Source organism: Phasianus colchicus, chromosome 5 (assembly GCF_987193195.1).
Source record: "Phasianus colchicus chromosome 5, bPhaCol1.hap1.1, whole genome shotgun sequence".
Lineage (NCBI taxonomy): Eukaryota > Metazoa > Chordata > Aves > Galliformes > Phasianidae > Phasianus > Phasianus colchicus.
The window spans coordinates 51,731,329-51,751,671 of record NC_143440.1 but is presented as its reverse complement, the minus strand read 5'-3'; the positions used below and the strand labels follow the sequence as shown (position 1 = coordinate 51,751,671).

At 36.6% G+C, this 20,343-nt stretch overlaps 1 protein-coding gene across 7 annotated transcripts in view; it reads left to right on the top strand.

Annotated features, from left to right (window-relative positions):
- PPP1R13B (protein phosphatase 1 regulatory subunit 13B) overlaps nt 1-18,875 on the top strand; it is a 64,120-nt gene extending 45,245 nt beyond the window's left edge. For 4 of the 7 annotated variants that reach the window (XM_090141707.1, XM_031592918.2, XM_090141706.1 and 1 more), the window contains exons 5-18: nt 2,236-2,337; nt 3,632-3,806; nt 4,145-4,341; nt 5,470-5,634; nt 6,408-6,588; nt 8,343-8,498; nt 11,633-11,802; nt 12,672-13,173; nt 13,592-14,358; nt 15,936-16,073; nt 16,149-16,282; nt 17,005-17,171; nt 17,925-18,124; nt 18,784-18,875. In XM_090141707.1, the coding sequence (XP_089997833.1) occupies nt 2,236-2,337; nt 3,632-3,806; nt 4,145-4,341; nt 5,470-5,634; nt 6,408-6,588; nt 8,343-8,498; nt 11,633-11,802; nt 12,672-13,173; nt 13,592-14,358; nt 15,936-16,073; nt 16,149-16,282; nt 17,005-17,171; nt 17,925-18,124; nt 18,784-18,825 (3,096 nt within the window). In that variant the 3' untranslated portion in view covers nt 18,826-18,875. The remainder of the gene's footprint in view (nt 1-2,235; nt 2,338-3,631; nt 3,807-4,144; nt 4,342-5,469; nt 5,635-6,407; nt 6,589-8,342; nt 8,499-11,632; nt 11,803-12,671; nt 13,174-13,591; nt 14,359-15,935; nt 16,074-16,148; nt 16,283-17,004; nt 17,172-17,924; nt 18,125-18,783) is intronic. The other 3 variants (XM_090141705.1, XM_090141709.1, XM_090141708.1) reach the window with 3 other exon arrangements.
- Nucleotides 18,876-20,343: the final 1,468 nt, after the last annotated feature.

The window sequence follows — 20,343 nt, the reverse complement described above, 5'->3', positions numbered from 1 at the left end:
TTTCTTACCCGTTTCAAGCTTTTCTGTCTGTAATTAAAAGTGAAATATTTCTCTGATATATTAGGTGGTGACCACAAGCGCACACAAGTTATTTGGCTTTAGAGAATGTTGTGAAAGATTCTTGTCTCTCGTAAGCAATGCTAGTAGTAGAAGAAAGCAACAAAAACAAGCACTACTAAGTTAAGTCTTTTAAACTGCTGTGTTCACTCACAGTGTTGAAATAGAAAATGCTAATTGGAGTTCTATTTTTGTTGCCTTTTTTCCTCTCAGTCTGTAAAACTTCTAGACTGTGTTCCATTTTGTAAGCAATCACTTGAAAAGTTTTATTTCTCAATATATCCAAAACATGTAATTTTTTTTACATTTTTAACATTGCACTGACTATGATGAAGATAGGAAATCATGTAATTTTAACTTAGTTTTCTAACAGCATAGCCTTGTAGCTTGGCAGAGGTGCTGCACTATTTATTACAATGCACTAATCTGTTTTTTTGCAATGATCCGATCACCTGACCAAATTCTGTGTGTGTATCTTCAAGAAATGCTGGGCTCTTTTGGACTCTCCAACTTTGGGGTGTAATTTTTCAAAGGATTAAATTGTCTTTCTGGAAAAAAAATGTTCATTTCTTAAGGTTGTGGCTTTTTTATTTATTACTGTTTTTATTCTGAATAGCAAAGCAGGTATTTGCAAGTGTCACCTTGTGTAATTTGTCTTATTACACCGTACGTTTTTGTGATTGCATGGTGAAAAAAGAGGTTGGAATAATTTAATGTATGGATTTAAATTAATTGTATTTGTCAGCGAAACAATGAACGTAAGCAATGTGGTCAGTTTTAAAAACGTGTAACATGGTCTCACACACTGGAATTGCATTATGTAGTTTTTAAATAATTTTCAGTATTGCCTCTCTATTTTGATTTTTTGCAAATAAATTGTTAGTTCTGAAATGCAAAAGCATGATAAGGCTCCAATAATATCTATGGCCTTCCATAAAATGCCTTGAATATTTACAATGTAGAAAGACCAGAGATTTCTGATACTTTTTTATGGTAATTGCCAACTGTCCTTCTTGTTCATAAAATGAAGCTTTTAAATAATCTCTTTGTCACCAGAATTCTGATTTGCCAGTGTTAAATTTTCATTTAACTTTTTCTTTGTGAGTTTGGGCTTTCTCTAAATCTTGCCTCAGTGAAAAAAACTGCTATCATTGATTATAAGGATTTCTTTCCCTTTTTTAAACCATGAAGATCTCTAGTACACATTTAACTTATCCCAGAGCAGAACAGCATGCCCTGCCATTTGACAGCCTTTATTTGAAATTTTCCTGTGGAGCTCCCAGCAAGACTTCTTGTTGAGGGTGACAGCCATTCTTCTTGGTCTTCAGACTAAGATTAGCAGCAAAACACATCCTGATGTCTTTACATTAAGGCCATACAGAGAGTCTTTCTGGGGGAGAGAAGAAAGCATTTCAGAATGGCACTTTGATAAGTTGGATTAGGGGTGGGAGAAGGGATCTGAGGCTGGGGCCTTGTCTCTTCAATAAGGTTCTGCTCAGGCATCAGAAGTGGATCACCTTCACTTCAGTTCACTTCACTTTGCACAGACTTCTTATCTTAAATACTTCAGCTTTGCCCAGAGAAGCTGTGAATGCCAGATCCCTGCAAGCACTGCAGGCCAGGCTGGCTGGGGCTTTGGGCAGCCTGGTCTAGAGGAAGGTCCCTGCCCGTGGTGGAGCAGTCGGAAGTAGATGATCTTTAGAGTCCCTTCCAACTGAAGTCATACTGTGATTCTGTGAAATTTTGATGTGTGCTTCAAGACAGCCTTTAACTACAGGTTTTCATGTGTACTTGTTCTGTGGTAGGTAAATAATGCTAACCACCAGTTAAAGCAGCCAAGGCACTTACACTGAAAATGTTAGGAAAGAAGATTCAGGTTTCAGTTTCTGCTTAGTCTGTTACAGTACGTGCAGTATCAGCAAATACTGATTTTACACAACATCTTAGGAAAGAAATGTTAAATGTGAGATGCAGACCTTCTTCTGTGCTTTGTTTCTTGGTGTTCCCTTTCCTCTGCTTTTTCACTTCTTGCTTTTTTTGCTCTGAGGTTCTTTATTTCCTAATATCTGTCATTTTTAGTCCTCTGATTGCTTGGAATGAGGCATTAGCCTCCTCTGTCAAGACAAATTCTAGTATCAGAACATTCCATGTATTGACATAACAATTTTTGGTCTGCAGGTTGGGAATCCACGCGTTGAACTCACTCTTTCTGAACTTCAAGATATGGCTGCCCGACAACAACAGCAGATTGAAAACCAACAGCAAATGTTGGTTGCTAAGGTAATTAATAGCAAACAAAATATGGAGATTTGTAACAAATGCAATTTACTTAAACATAAGCAAACATAAGTCTACTTGGATATGGAAAATGCACTAATTCATCTTATATAAGTTAAAGAAGCTTGAGAAATCTGTTGTTTTGCCAAGTTAATTTTAGCTAGGCAATATAAAAACATTTCACTGTAAATGATAGCATGTCAAATGATAATGCGTCAAGCCAATAGTTATGTATCTTGGTAAAAATATTGCTAGATTTTATCTCTTTCTGTTTTGTGATCTCTGGCAGACTGCACTTGACTCTGTGTTCACCTCTACTAGCTCATTCACCTCAGTATAGTAACAGGTGTGAGATACCATTTCATATATATTCATCTATTATGTTTCCAGAATCTATGAGGTGTGAGAATCTGAATAGATTTTCAGAGTGGAGAGTGAGTTTAATGTTTTTGATATAGTTCAGGTAGTACAAAATGCCATGTGCATTGGATGCTTGGAGTACAATGCAGCATCCTTTAAAAGGAATCAATATAACTATTCTGTTGTTATTTTTTTTTAAATGAAATTAATATAGGAAACATTTCCATTAATATAGGAAATATTTCCATTATGTGTCCAATGGGAGGACTGTTATTTAGATCTGAAACATTATCTTTAAGTAGATTAGCCTGTTTAGACTGATCTGTTGGATTTATTTTGTATACTTTCACAGAATGGCCAGGGTTGGAAGGGACCTCAAGGATCATGAATCTCCAACCCCCCTGCCACATGCAGGACCACCAACCTCCCCATTTAATACTAGACCAGGCTGCCCAGGGCCCCATCCAATCTGGCCCTGAACACCTCCAGGGACGAGGCATAACTTTCACAGTTTGTGAAGCTTCATAACAGTTACGGAAAGTTCCTTTTGCTACAGCAGGAAAAGGGTTCATAGCAACAGAAACCAAATGCCAGAGGACAGATGGTTGTATCTGATTGTTCAGGCCAGGGCTTCTTTTGCATGTATATGTGCAGTTGGTAAATATGTAAATATGTATATTTGGTCTAAAAACTTCTGTATTTCTGTGCTTTAAAACAAGAGTTGGGAGGATTTTTTTTCCTCAGGAAGACCGATGTATGTTTTAACTAGATACAACTTTTTCTGATTTCTGGAAAGCAAGAACGAACAAACAAATAACAATAAGCAAACACACTCAAAAAAACACCAATCATAGTGATGGGTTTTACTAAGACCACTTTTTTTTTTTACGAATAAATGGGTGATAAGGGCTTTTTGTCTAAAATCTTCTTCTGTTAGGAACAACGTTTACGTTATCTGAAGCAGCAAGAGCGTCGTCAGCAGCAGTCTGTTTCAGAGAGTGAAAAGCTTCAAAAACTGAAAGAACGCGTTGAAACCCAGGAGACAAAGTTGAAAAAAATCCGTGCCATGAGAGGACAAGTGGATTATAGCAAGATCATGAATGGCAATCTGTGTACGCAGAATTTCTAAGTATTTTTATTTATTTCGTTTTCTGTTTACTGTATACCTGGTATAATGGTGTGTATGCTGACAAGATTTCAGATGGAATGTTTACCTGTCATACAGAGGGTGCCATGCTTCTAGAAAATTTATACATGGTGTAAATTCTTGTTCAGAACAAGTGATCAGTAACTATTAGAAACATCAACAGATTTCCAACACATCGTAAGTATTTAAATGTTTATGTAGGCTAGGTTTAAAACTAGTGTGTTTTGTACTTGACAATACTTATAGAATTATAAATTAATACTCTTCTCTACTTGTTTTTTATTATTATCTCATTCATTTTAGCAACTGAAATTGAGCATATAAGTGCCATGTTCCAGGAAAAGCAACAGGAGCTACAGGCTGCAGTATTAAAAGTGGATCAACTTACCCAGCAACTGGAAGACTTAAGGAAAGGAAAACTGAATGGGTTTCAGTCTTACAATGGTCAAGTAACAGGACCTGCAGCAGTCGAATTAAAAAAGTTGTATCAAGAGCTACAGGTAAACAACAGAGATGTAGACAGATGTAGATTAAGAAAAGTCATGCTACTGCCCTTATGGATGGGCATTTGGTACTACAGTCTCATAAAACTGGTGTGTTGGGATGTTATTAATGTGTAAGGTCATGGCTATGTAAGAAATTAACGTGAATTAACATTTTAACAAAATCATCAAAAATATTAGCTGCACTCTATTCACTCACTACATAAAGTACTGTAGTTGCACAATATTCACAGTATACACTGTATTGCTATCATACATCTTTCCTCAAAAATCACTGGTTCATCTCAAGTGTAGTTTTCAAGTCAGTAATTAAATATTCATTCACATTGAAATTTTGTCATTTTTTTGTAGAAAATTTGCAGAATAATTAATGTGCCAATGTATCAGCACTGGAGATTTAAAATGTATTCACATGCTCTACTGTGACATGGAAACAGATCTAATATATATTTAGCATTTAAAAATAATTTAAATTTCAAGATAAGTCTAAACTTTCTTTACATGAGTAAATATAACATACCAGATAATCTGTCTCACATTTTCAGAAATTAGGAATATAGATCCTTTTTTCCTCCTTCAGTTTATAAAAGGTGTATCTGCTTTCCATGTATTTCTAAGTGCAAAGATGCTCAATTGATTAAGATTTCTTACTTGCACTTTACAATGATCCCATACACGTTCATCGAGACTTAAACTTGCCTCAGGATTTATTTATTTTTTAATATGGAACAATTACCATTGAAGGTATGAAAAAATGCCAATGGGAATGCAAGAAAAATTATCATAAAGGATGTCATGGTTGATTTAAACTGTAAGGTAAACTATAAAGGTAATTCATCCCCTAATTTGCTGGAAACTGCTTTGGAAATTTCAGTTTAATTTCCATATAGAGAGGAAAATCTGCATGTAGTCCTTTTAGTTCAGTTAACTTCCTGTCCACTCATCCAAACTTGGTTGTGGAACTGGAAATTGAATCAATAGCATAATTCCTGTCAAAAGTTTTATCCACTTAACATTTCAGTGATATTCAAATTGCCACTATGGCAAAACAAACATGGCAACAGACAAAATGAAGTAACTATCCTAAAAGTGTGTCTTTATTTGTTTGTTTGTTTATTTATTTAGATTAGGAACAGGCTTAATCAGGAGCAGAATTCCAAGCTCCAGCAGCAGAAAGAACTCTTAAACAAACGTAACATGGAAGTGGCAATGATGGACAAGCGAATCAACGAGCTGCGTGAACGACTATACAAGAAAAAAGTTGAGGCACGTCAAAAAGAAAACATTCCTGTAAGATAAACTATTAAAAGGGCCACACTTTAGTTTGTCAGCAGCCTATTAAAACTACATAGACTACATAGCATGTCACTTTTTCCCCAGCTAAGTAGCAAGCATTTCAAAACTACTTTAAAGTTTTCCACAGATATGAGAAAACTGTTGGACAGAATGTACCTTCTTTTATTTTTCTTTATGTTACAGACCATACTGTATTAAAATTTATAGTAGCTTAGATTTGTAGAAAAGAAAGCATGATTTTGGGCTGTACTTCAAAGCATAACAGGATAAAAAGGTGGGTTGTTCTTCATTTGTTTTTCCTTGGAGCAGAAAACTTATAAAAAATGTGGTTGGTCTGATGATATTAATCCCAATAGTGGTCTGAGACTTTGACTAGAAATCAGTTGCAAAGTAGACTGACCATTCCTCTAGAGATCACTTCTGGATTCCCATATGTATTCCCAGCTGGAATGTTGACTTAAAAAGGAAAATAATAATAATAAAAAAAAGATCAATTTGCCCAAGAAAGGTACAATGTAAAGAAACCTTATACGGTAACAGTTTTCCTCATGTCAAGTACTGAGAAATTTAGTTTTTGAAGAATTGGTTTTAGGGAATAAAATTTGGTTTTCTAGTTCAATTTTTGCATAGAAGCATTAAGTATAGCAATTTATTTAAAGTGAATTAGCTACAGTGCACGGTTGTATTTAATTAGATGTAGACCTCCAGTCCATGGATGAATGCCTAAATTAAATGGAAGTTCACGTTTCAATTTCTCTGACTTTTAGTTGAATCGTATTAATGGAACTTCATCACCCCAGTCATCTCTGAGTGCTTCAGGAAGGGTGGCAGCAGTGGGACCCTACATCCAAGTTCCAAGTGCTGGCACTTATGCTGTACCAGTAGATCCAGTCAAACCACAGTCTCTCACCATTGCTTCTAGCTCAACACATGGAAGATCAAAATCTGGTAAGTGCTTAAGTGTTAATACAAGTATATAAAATGTTTTAAAAAATATATTAAAAATATCATAAATGTATATAAAATAAAATATATAAGTATATAAATATATTAACTATTAATGTATTAATATACACTGTTTGGAAAAGAGTAATAAGGAAGATTCTGTTTTGGGATAATCTCTATAACAGTAAAAGTAGTATCGTATCTCGTCAGTACTTTTCTCTGGAAGGGGCACTGCTCATTTGATATGAGCCATTTTTACTTCAGTTCATTAGTTTTCCTAAGGAGAAGGAGAGTATTTTCTTTGCATTTTTACTTGGTGGTACACTAATAAAGGGAGCACATGTTCCTTTACAGATTCTGTGAATTAACTGCTCTGTCTTTAATACGTTTTTGAATAGTTGTGTCTTTGATTATAATAATGAAATAACTTTATGGCAAACACTATTATAAACAACTCTTTATGGTATGTTGCTTTTTATCAAGTAAACCAAAACTACTGAACAAGTAGAAATAATATTAGTTCTCAGAAGGAGACCAAATAGGAAAATGTAATAAGGGTATGTGAGGTGTTTTTTCCAACTGAGATAGGAGAATTTGTGGTTATTGAAGCATTTCTGACATGGAATAATGTTAGTATTGATTCTGTTTATTTGTATCTGTATTCATTAATGATAGAGCTGTCCCTCCAGAGACATAACTGATATCTGAAATTGTTTCCCATGTCTCCCATAAATAATTTATTTTGTAAAGTAGAAAACTTTTTATGTTATGTTAGGCTGACAAAAGCAGATCATGACATTTTTGCCTTAAGATTTCATTTTTGTAAAGCACTCTTGTGTGGTCACATCTTAGCAAAATCTTACATCTTAAGAAGTGGCTAGCTTCATGTACTTGATACAAACAAATACAATTACTGGTTTATCCAATTCATTGATTTATATATAAAAATAAACATGCATAATACAAATAAACATTCACGATCCTATCAATCTTAACCACAGGACTTGACTTTCATGATCTTTTAGGAGAGATCTGAAAATAAGGTAAGGGATGACTGCTCCAGCAGAGCTTTCGAAATGCTCACATGCATTCCAGTACTTAAAACTGGGCACTCCAGCAAATTTTGCAGCGTGCTTCCAAACAAGGAGGAAAACCTGAACCTCCAGCAAAAGCATGTTTTCTATTGATGTTAGTGATCTAAAGATATCTTTCGTTTGATAGAAATCGAATCTTTGCAATTTTATGGAAAAATCTTAAGAATATGGAATTATTTCGTTGTGAAAAGGGCAGAATTGCAGCTGTTTGGAGTTTGGACATGTGGATTCCTCCCCTATATATCGAAGGAACAGTTCTTAACTTCAGTTCACCAACAAGAAATAATTCACCTCTTTAAAAATATTAGCCTTGCAAGATAGATATACCTAATTGTAAACCTAATTCACAAGGTTATGAGATCTGTGAATGAGAATTCTTAAATTTTTGTAAAAGTAATTATTTACCTTAGGACTGACTCTGTGTTTATTATTCTGAGTATACTTGAAGAATGTCCCGTGATAGATATATGTAAGGAGAATTATAATATTCTCCCAGGAAGAAGAAAAGTGAGATTTTTTTTTCCAACTGTCATGCTTTTATTTGTCATTGTCTCAGTGCTCCTGTTCTGATTTCTCCATTGTCATTGTTATAATTTCTCCACCACTTTTTTTTTTTTTCTTTCTTTTTCTGTGTAACTGGATCTGCCTTGGTGTGTCCAATAGAAACAGACTGGGGGTGTGTGAAAAAATCTCCAGACACCTGGAAGGTTTCTGATTTAGACATAATAGCGGATCCTATTCTGTCACCTCCCACTTCTCTTCAGTCTGCCGTTCACAATGTCATCCGTCTGGCACCTACTGTCTTTGACACCCAGCACTGTGAGTCCGTAGAAGATCTTTGGCTAGCTAAGAATTCAGTTTTTAATATGGTCATCTGAGCTCTTGCATACAGATGCATATTAACCAGCATCTTAAGAACCTGTGTTGTGCTATGCAGTAGATGCTGTTGAAATGTAAAATTGTTTAGATGTTGCTTTTCAGCATTGAAGGAAAGGGATTTGCAGCAAATTCATTCTTAAAGTACTGCAGTAGCATACTAGAGATGAGTTTTCTTCACTGAAAAAAACTTGGGAAAAAAATGGTGAGAAAAAAATTGTGGCAGTCAGTCAGCAAAGCATGTTTTACCGTGTCTCAGATTAGATAGATATAACACATACATGTTTTACTTCACCTATTCTATGCAAAGTTTAAGAGTTTTTGTGTTGCACTGGCCCCAGAGGTGGAATAGAAGCTCACCTTCTCCAAGTCAGTAGCAAGAATCTTGCTGTCTTCAATAGGATGAAAATGCTATTACTTGGTTTACGCTTCACTTGCTAGTAAGTATAACAGAACTGGACCTACAATAATTTTTAGGTAAAATCAGAGAAAGTACACAAGAACTTTTGTATGTATGTGTGCCACTGTCTTATTTATGTAAATAGAGAAGTGTTTGGTGGGAGTTGAAACGCACTGGATGTTAGGTAGTCTTAAAAACAGGTAGACAACAGGATACCTTTGGAAGATAAAATGAAACCTGTTGGTTGAAATGGCTATGGGAGAGCTAAGAGCAGGAACTCGTTAGGACTTGCAAAAGGGTGTTGCCATCAGATGGGTAAGTGTGTCTGCTCAGCCAAACCAAGGCCAGAAGTCAGTTGCTGTTTGGTTGCCTCTTGAGCACTTATCACAACCTCTGGCACAGTGCACTGCAACTGGAGATTGCAACAGCAGCTTGGTGAAGCACATGAGATCAAACTGGAGTTGTGGGAGTTTCTGAAAAGTGCACTCATACAAAATGCATGGTAGTTGCAAGTCTGGCAGATTGTAATATGAAGGATGTAAAGATGGGAACAGTGACACTCAGATGTTCATATACGTAAGAACGAAAGAGAGAAGTCAGAGGAGAGTGAGTCTGAATTTATTTACAGTCTGTTACTTCAGAATTCAGGGATGATCATATCTGGAAAGTGAAGGATTACAAAAATATTTTGTGTAACTGTCTTTCTAGCAGAATGTGAGCTTGTATATGCAGGTAAGATAATTAAATTCATGAGGATTTTTGCTGTTGTTTCTCTAAGTGCTAAGTTTATGGCTAAGGATGCTTACTACAATTATGGAGTGTTTTGTACAGTAAAATAGAATTTTTAAAATTGCCATTATTTGGGATAAAAGGGTTTAGACAGACTCATCTTTTGGTCTGGCTCTTGGTAACCAGATAGGTGGTATGAAACAAACAAATAGCAACAACAACAACAAACTAAAGAACCTAGCAGGTTCTCTTCCTGGATACTACATTGCATCACTTCCTGACAGTTTGCAACTCTGAAAAGTGATTTGTGGACTACATACTATATTGTCAATGTTAATACTATTTAAATGACCAACCACAATAGTCTTGCTCCAAAGTAATTCTTCCTTGTAACTGAAACATAATTGATCTTAATTTGAAAGGTTAATGCCGTACTGTATATGTGCAGACCATTCCTAGGAATTGCAAGTGGTTGAAAAACAGTAAGGTAGCTGATATGCAAAGGTATAATTTTTTTATTTTTTTATTTTTTTATTTTTTTCATTTAAAAGTAAACGATATGATTGGAACATGTGTCTACATATTTCGTATGAGCTAATAGAATGAATTTACATTCATATACTGAAAAACTGGGTAGCAATCTTCAGCTTGTCATTTCAGTAGGGGGAAGAAATGCAATGCTCAATAAAGAGGATGAGGCTCATGTGTAGAAAATAGTGTGCCAAAGCTATATTCAGTGAAATTAGAATATTTCTTTGCATCTTATTCTTAGACTGCCATCTATTCTAAGCAGAGAATGACACAGAATCCTAGAAATAGTCTTGCTGATTCTGTTTTCTAAGTGCTTAAAACTGAAAGTAAACAGCAAACGTTGTCATTAAAAACCAGGTTTCTATTTGACCTTGTCTTACTATGGGGTCCAGAAATCTCAGTAACTCTCCCCTCACCTTAGTTGTCATCCTCTAGTGAAGTTAGTTATGTGTTACAGATTGTCTTTACAAAGTGCTTTATTAAGATAATTGCAGGCAATAGGGAAGGAGAAGTGATCTCGATCTCCTCAGAGAAATACGAAGCTTAATCTTTCAAAGGCAGATCAAAGCCTTAGAATCTAACCAAGGATCTGTGTAGTTACTGTAAAACAGATCTAATTGTAAGATCATTGAAACTCACTTGCTTGGGAACAGAAAGCAGGTAGTCCACTCCAGTTAACGAAGTAAGATACCAAAGCATCTCGGATTCATTAAGGACCTGTTGCCTCAGTTTACATACAGCTAAGCGTGATTTTTTTGCATGTGTTAGAGATGAAAGCCATGACTTGTATCTTGGCTCTATGACTTCTTATCAGGTTACTTTAAACATTTCTTATAAAATTAAGTCTCCGAGGCAGTGCTGATCAGGTGAGTGCATAGAGGAAAAAAACAAAAGGTAAGTTAACAGTCACTTCCAGCAGAGGAACGTATGCCTTTGTTCAGCCACATTCTTGAGATGAGCTTTTGTTTCCTGTTATGAGTCAATGAATCCAGTAACAATAGTTTAAATTTGGAATAAATTCACACAGAGCTTACATAGATTTAACATGTGGTGTAATTCGACAGTGTTTCTGGTTGGTACCAAAAGAATTATGTTGAAATGTTTTTGTGAGGACTTTTTTTTCTAAGCTAGGTTTGCCATTTAATAATAGAATGAACGTGCAATACTGACACAAAAAATTTAACCGTCTTTTTTTCTGTAGAATTGTTGTTACAATTTGTATGCCAAAGGGTAACACACATCATGTTAAGTAGAGCAACTGGGCTTTCAGTATTGATTTCTGAATCGAACATAACAATTTATCTGATTTCTAGAATCAAATTCATCCTATTGTAATCTAACTGTTCAGTTTTACATCTTGCTTTGCTTCTTTACAGTGGTTGTATTTTAAATCTAGTGTTTTCATCTGTTTTTCAAGCTAACGATGGAAACTGGCCCCTACTTAAGCAGAGCTCAGCCCCTGTGGTAAAACCCCCTCAGATGTCCAACACAGACTGGAAAGAATCGAGCATGGATACTGCTTTAAAACAAGGAACAATATCCAGTCAACCTTTGCCAACTTCAGCATTAGGAAGTACTGATAAGCTGGTGAGTTTCCTCTGTGGTGTATTTATAGATTTGTTTTGCTAAAATCATGAACCTTTGGCTTCTGTAGCTGAACTTGCTTCACGTATCTACACATTTCCCTTCTGATAAGTACTTAAAAGGTTACAAATGAATTACCTTTGTATTTCTACTTTTCCATTCTTACTACATTACAATTCATGTTCTGTTTTGGATTTGGGGTTGGTTTTTTTTTTTCCAGTTTTGTAGTTTGTGTTCCTTTCTGTTCTCTCATATATCCAGTCTCCTCTTTTCTCCCCCTTTGCTTGTCCTAATCTTCCCCACATTCCTATTTTTCCAATTCAAATATTTTGTTGCCATTACTCCTTGATGTAGATTTCCACTTCTTCAACACGGTCTTTTTCTAGTAAAAATACTTTTTACAACAATAGCCATTAAATCCATCCTTCAACTGATGTTGACTCTGTGCATCGTTGTTCTAATTTTATATGAATTTTATTGAACTTTATGAATTTTTAACACTGTATTCTTTAAAGAATGTAGATCTTGTCTTTACATTGTTTTGTTAAACTGTCAATATTATCACACTATACATTATCAAACTTATTATCAAATAGGTAATGATATCTAGAAGCTAGAACTGGTCATTTAGGCTTTGAAAGTATTCAAATGGTTCTGGATTCCTATTGATTTATTATAACTGAAGATGCTTTTCAACAGTAAGATCTTGTGGTAAATTCAAACAGAATTGTATTAAGGAACACAGAGTACTTGTATTGACTCCTTTGCTGCCACACAAGATTATTAATCTGTTCTGTTGAAAGAGGAGTATTGTTGCTCACAAGTGTTTCAAGTAATTAAGTGGTACATAGTTTTTTATTGTTCTTATATAGGGTCTCGACTTGGGGAAAGTGCCACCAACAATTCCTGGTGTAAGCAAGCAGTTGCCTCAAAACTATGGGACCTATCCAAGCCCAGTTCCCTTAGGAACAGGTTCTACAAATTCTCTAGAAAGAAGGAAGGACGGCAGTCTGCCCAGACCTGGAACTAGTATAGCAAATCGACAAAGACCTGTTCCACTTCCGCCGCCAAGCAGCGTACATCAACCCAGTTCCTCACAACAAATCCAACAGAGAATTTCTGTACCTCCTAGCCCTACGTACCAACCCTCTGGACCCCCCTTGTTTCCAGGAGGAGATGGCAGGCCGGAACTCCCTTTAACTGTGGCTATCAGACCTTTTCTAGCTGATAAAGGATCAAGACCTCAGTCTCCCAGAAAAGGGCCACAGACAGTGAACTCCAGTTCCATCTACTCAATGTATCTTCAGCAAGCAACGCCACCAAAGAATTATCAACAAGCTGTATATAACACCTTAAATAAGTCAGTAAAAGCAGGTACAATATATGTGGCTTTACTTTTTACCTTTGCAGTAAGCAGTTAAAGTGTATTTATTGAGCTTAGTTTACATATCTGTATAAATCGCATCTTGTTTGAGAAACCTCTTAAAATTTATGAGAGAAGTTATTTTTGTATGTAGTATGGCAACAAAAAAATGCCTTTTATTTTCAGGGTGACAAGTAAGCATATGTTGAGTTACCTTTAGATAAGTTGAAAAAATCACGTCTAGAGAGTTGGTGATTGCCAACAGCAGCTGAGTATGTTTTTGTTTTGGAAGATTCAATGTAATTTTTTTTTGTCTGTTCTAATGTCAAACAAGTAGCAACAAAGCCATACAGTGTATTTCATTATGTAATTTGAAAATAGTTCTTCACTGTATTCCATCATCTTTTTTTCTTTTTTTTTTTTCCCCAGTTTATGGAAAACCTGTCTTACAATCTGGCTCAACTTCTCCCTCACCACTGCCGTTCCTTCATGGCTCTTTGCCCGCCCAGACTTCTTCACAGCCACAATCTCAGCCTCAAACTGACGTCCCTGAAAAAGATCAAGAGCTGGAAAATGCTCCACCATCCAGTGAAAATAGCAATGTGGAAAACATTCCTCGCCCTCTCAGTCCTACTAAGCTCACACCTATTGTGCATTCACCCCTGCGATATCAAAGCGATGCTGACCTTGAAGCTCTGCGAAGAAAATTGGCCAATGCTCCTAGGCCGTTAAAGAAGCGTAGTTCTATCACTGAACCAGAAGGCCCAAGTGGACCAAATATACAAAAATTATTGTATCAACGCTTTAATACTCTTGCTGGAGGAATAGAAGGTGCCCCTTTTTATCAGCCAAGCAATCCCCAGGACTTCATAGGTATCTTAGCAGATGTTGATAATGGTAACGCTAGTACCAACGGCAATATCGAGGAACCTATTTCTGTGCAACCTACAGTCCCACTTCCTGATGAGCCACCCCCTTCATCAGATGCCAACGATAATGAATTACCTTCTCCTGCAACTGAGGAACTGATAAGCACTGAAACTACAAATCAAACGTCTGAGACAACTGAAGATAACAACAACAACCTTGCTATAGTTCCTTCTACTGAAGAGTCGTCCAGTCCCACGCCTGAGGTCAGCTCTCCAGCAGAAGAGGAAGCTCCTTTGCAACCTGTTCTTCCTCCTCCGCTTCCTCCAGTAAGTCACTAAAAAAAGGACAAATTTGTGAACTACAGAATTAACTGTGTACTTAAGCATAACTGGAAGAGGCTAAGCTTATGCTAACTGGCATACTTGCACTTGAAGTTTTGTGATAGTAAAATAGGAAAAAATAAAGGTACTCCAAATAGTATTCTGATAGAACAGGTTCTGTACGAGTCTATCTGTTTAATATGGAAAATAAATGCACAAACAACCTGGGGCTGTCTGTGCACTTTAGGCAATAACTTATTTTGGGATATACTCATCATGGAGCTAGTGCTGGTAGATGAAGCACCATTAAAAATATTTTTTAATTTCCCCAGGGCTGCAAAGATAACTATGAACCAATGGGTAAGCTACTGCAGTGGAAATTCTTAATTTGCATATAAGCTGAAACAGCTATTCTGGGAGAAGCTTGTTCCTTTTCCTCTCTCAGTAGAGACTAGGGCTCTAAAATCTAACAAATCTAACAGCAACACAGCTGACTTGTTTTAGCAGAAATCTTTTGCTAATAGATTGTCTCTGTTTGAATTGCTTTCAAAGTTCCTCCTCCAGCTGCACCAAAATCTTTTAAATACTAGTTGACTTTGTTGTTAGCAAAGTCTACAGCATATGGAGAATTGAAGGTAGGGAGAAAACTGTAATTTATTCTTACTTGTTAATATGACTCACTGTAAGACTGATTTCAAGGCACATCTCCACTTCTCGATTCACGTAGAGCTTCACAGGTTCTTCTGCAAAGAGCTTACATTCTTTTTATAACTTGACTGCAGTGTGCACAGGGCTTTGTCTGCATTTTGCATGAGGATGTGTGGGCCAAGACACTCCTGGAAGAATGGAATATGCTAGCAACACATATTGTTCATACACACATATTGTTCATACTATCAGAGGTTTAATTTTTTTTAAAGTAAAATAGCCATACTAATAAGAGAAAACAAGTCTGGTGATTCTGCAGACTTAAAGCACTCCACAAACTCTCATTAGTAGGTTTTTTTCCGAAAAGTAGCAAAGATACTTGTAAATTATACAGTTTCTCAAAATGCATTTAAATGTGTTTCAAATCTTGAGAATGTTTCTTCTGATTGTACCATCTTGAATGTTACATAAAAGAGCTTCATAGACTTTCTTTCTCCCAGTAAAGCTCTTTGCTACAGAGCTGTTGCTGACACTTCTGTTAATTCAAGGGAAAACTTCCTTCCTCGTGCTTAATTGTGTCATGCTTCTGATCAAAGCTTAAGGTTTGACAGTGCTTCAGACCATCCACCAGAGACACATTCTGCTCACATTATACACATTAGGATTGTGGTGCTCAAAAGCCATTGGTTTGAGTACTTTGTTCCTTGTACTCGATGGCTTTAAATAGGAGTAGCTGGATTATGTGGCATGCTTTCTAATTTTACTAAGATATAGTAAGATATCAACTATTGAAGGGATTTATAATAGAAGTGTTTGCATCATTCTTATGACCATTTAAGGAAGATGGAATTCCTTCTCTAGTGAAGGAATAACTGGATGGTTTGTACTACTCCTGCAATCTGAAATAATGCCTTTAAACCTTTGTTTCCACTCAGACCAAACGTACCAACCTGAAGAAACCTAACTCTGAAAGAACAGGCCACGGTTTGAGAGTGAAGTTCAATCCATTGGCCCTTCTCCTAGATGCTTCTTTGGAGGGAGAATTTGATCTTGTACAAAGAATCATATATGAGGTGAGTTTCCAAACAAAGGGACTTCTTTGGATACTAGGAGAAAAAAAGTGCTGAACTGTTTCATGTTTTTCATAGGTTGACGATCCCAGTAAGCCCAACGATGAAGGAATTACACCTTTGCATAATGCAGTGTGTGCTGGTCATCACCACATTGTGAAGTTCCTGCTTGATTTTGGAGTAAATGTAAATGCAGCAGATAGTGATGGGTGGTAAGTGACAAGATTTTTAACTTAGCATCTGAAAAAACGCCGTTTTGATGCCAGTTCAGTATTTAGTGGGGACCTGCTTGGGGAACCATTTTCTTCTCCTCCGTCCCCAGCAAATGAAGACTTGCTAATTTTGAGATGATAACAAACTCCAATACAAAGTTCCATTGTGTTGAACTCGCGGGCAAGCATGTTCACATTATAAATTATGGTACATTTTATTTTTACTTAGAAGCATAGGTGCATTTCTTGTTCACAGGCTGAAGTAATTAAACTTTAAATAATGAATGACGAAATTTATTGAAGTTTCATTTTCACATAATCCATTCACAGATTTTGTGAAGAATCTAGCCTTGCAGGTAGATGTAGCACCTGTAAAGAGTTTGGAGGAGATGTGAAACCTTGCCATGCTGCTGAGCAGTTTCTCCCCCACCTTATCTTGGCTTTCAAATTTCCTAATATTGGAAAATACTGGTTTTATATCCAGCAGCACTGCAAGCTATGCAAATCGACATAAAATAACATCTATTTTACGTTTGCTTTACTAGAGTCAGGTCGATGCTGGAATCCACTCAGAGTCATTTGGCATGTTTTGAACAATGCACGCATATCCTATAAAGAACAACTTCCTTTAAAAACAGACAGACAATCTGTATTGCAAGACAAAATAGCTACGATTCCTGGTTGTTTTTTTTTTCCATTTCTACATTTTTGCTTTATTTCAGGACACCTTTGCATTGTGCAGCTTCTTGCAATAGTGTTCATCTCTGTAAACTGTTGGTTGAATCTGGGGCAGCTATTTTTGCTTCAACTATAAGTGATATAGAAACTGCTGCAGACAAGTGCGAAGAGATGGAAGAAGGTTATATCCAGTGTTCTCAGTTCTTGTACGGTAAGCTATGACACTTCTTTACAAACTTGTTTTCTCTCTTCTAAAATTCACCCCTTCTCTGGCACTCTGACCTGAAGGAAACACCTGCTTGGGCTCCAGGCTGCCCTGCACCTGTTCTTTCAAAATAGTAAAAACATAGCAGTCTTTTGATTATTATGTTGTTCACAGTCCTTTCCTTCTTGACTTGCAAACTCTGTCTAACGCTACAATTGTTAAAGATTAATTGGGTTTAATTTCAAGGAAATGCTTCCACGGGGAGATTTTCACAGTACCAGTGAGTTGTCAAGTATCTTGACAGAAATACTCCAACAAATTTTTAGCAGATTACCTTCAGAAACGTGTATGCATTATGAATAATTAACGTAGAGAATGTGCTTAGTTACGAAGACACATTTTGCAAGGAAAGTACCTTGATGGAGCAGAAAAAACTTTAATTTACAGAGATGGTTATAAGCTTAATTAAGGCTCTGACACTGTGCAGATTTTCAGAAGCTTCAAGCAGTGCTGCATGCAGTGTGCGAGGTCTGGTACAGAACCGAGGCCTTTGAGAAACATACACCAGTTCTATAAAGTTGCTTTGCTCAAACAGTTGTCAAGCTGTTTTTGTCCTCCTTTGAATAGAAGTAAGATTATGAAGTTTCTACCACTGAAAATTGTGTATGAAATGTTAATAATGAGACTAATATTTGAGCCACACCAAAAGTCTCAGGGAAAAACAGATTACCATCTAGTGTGCTAACTTCTTGTTAACAGGAGTGCAGGAAAAGTTGGGAGTGATGAACAAAGGAGTGGTGTATGCACTGTGGGATTACGAAGCCCAGAATAATGATGAGCTGTCATTCCATGAGGGCGATGCCATTACTATTCTAAGACGCAAGGATGACAATGAAACAGAGTGGTGGTGGGCCCGCCTCAATGATAAAGAAGGCTATGTGCCTAAAAATCTTCTTGGGGTAAGTGCTGAATTACCGCCTGCCTTCAGTTTTTTACTTCTTCCTGAAGTAGGGTCTGTGGTCATCGTCTCAATGTTCTGCAGTTTAAGTGTAGTGGCTTTATTAGGCAGCCCTAAGCTTTGGCCAGGGAAGATACTTAGGAAGGTTTTTAATACCTGGCACAAGATAAACATACATTTATACAACTTAAAAATGGGAAAAAGCCTTGAAGGTGGCAACTTCAGGCAAGTCATTTATGCAGTTCTCAGCCAAATGTAACACTGCTATCACAAAAGTCCAGGAATGGAAGGCCACCAAGTGGACAGAGAGCGTGAAATAAGCTCTTTGGGGGGCTTGACAGGGAACTCCTGTATTTCCATAAAAGAATCTCCTAACCTAGCGTAGGATCTTCAACTAAAAGAACCAAGTTATTTGCAGAGCAATTTGCTCCTGTTTGCACGAATAAGTCAGCCCTTGGCATCCTGCTGCTGCTGGTTTAATTTTTCAGAAGTCACCGAAGAACATGCTGTAGCTCAAAAACAAATAAAAAAGCCCTCACGCCCCCAAAACACTTCTTTTTAACACCCAGGTCTCATCAGTACCCTTTAGTTATAACTTGATTTTATATTTAATTTGCTGTCAAGCATGCAAAGCCTAATACTTTCATTCTGTTTTTACAGTTATATCCACGAATAAAACCTAGACAGCGAACCCTTGCTTGAATTCAGTTGTACAACAGTGCAATACCTTGCTGGTAACTGGAAACTTAAAACATACACTGGAGCCATTGTTTTTGATCATTTCACACGGAGAAATAAAACTATGATACTTAGTTTTAATGGTGCTTTCTCTTGTTCAATGGACAGCATCTAAGAGTTTCAAGATCTGCAGTTTGTAAATGAATCCTGTTCTATGTGACCCACCACTGATGAGGAGAGCTGTATCTCCACTACCTACAGTGTTCCGCCAACTGTTGTCTAAAGCGATGTATTGAGTTAAAGTTCGGTGTGGTAGGAGCTTTCTTGTGTTAAATGTTCAGAGGTGCCATTTGCGAAGTGCAGATAAGCTGTCCAGTTTGCTCCAACCCCACAGTAACTGTCCCATGTCAGGATTTTGGATGTTTTGTTCAATACCAGTGAATGTTGAGTTCTCTCATTACTCATCGACTCTTTGGGTTCTAGGACACAAGATCTTCACCAATTCCATTCATCAGTAAGTACTCACCAAAGCTTTACAAAGGCTAGGATTAAGTGTTAATGTGCTTTTGCACTTACATCCTAGTTTAGGCAACCCCAACAAAAGCTTTACATAGTCTAGCATCTGCATTTAGAATCAAGCTAGAGAAACTAACCAAACAACAGTATTAGTACACTTTTCAAAGCCCCTACACGATAGTTCACTTGGTGTTATATTTTCTTATTATTCAGCCTACAGCACCAGTGTTACCTCTACTAATGTAAAGGTTCCCCTAATAATAACCACTGCGGTTTGTCCTTTCTGGACAGAACAATTAACAGTGAACTTGCAGCAGCTTAAAGGATTTGTATGTCTGCATGGATGAAAGTGCAATAGTTGAGAAAGGTAAGAGTCTGGTAAGGGTAATACTGTATAATTTTAAGTCTGCCCAGGTCAGTCTAGAAGAAAAAATGAAGGACTGAATAGAAGTTGAAAGTGAGGTGTGTAGAGATGTTGATTTAAGGAGAAGAAAGAAATGAGGTGTTAGAAAGAAGGGTTTAAGAAAGGCAATAGCTAATTTGAGGACAGTTTCTGTGGTTCTTGGCAGCCTACATCTGTTGCCAAGGCAAGTTATGCAATAATCTATTCCACTACATTGTAGTTTCAAGCAAAAAAAAAAAAAAAAAAAGAAAGAAAAAAAAGAAAAAAAAAGCACTTCACTGGAATTTTAATTGTACATGATTTTATATACCAAAAGTATATTTTGAATTTCCCATTATAAGTTAAGTTGTAGCCATATTTCTTGTAATTTTCTCCCATTAAACAGTATGCAATTTGATTAATTCCTCATGTACAAGTTCTGTGTATAATTTATATATCCATTTCTGCAGTGCTGTAACTTGCTTTTACCACAGGTTAGCATTAACTGTATATATTGTGGTGAAAAGTGAAAGGGTATTATTGTTGAAGAATTTGCTACATGAATGTCATGATTTCAAGAGCCTCCGATACACTAATGCAGAGAAAATGTAAATGTGCACAATAAAGTACTGCTAAGGCGTTGG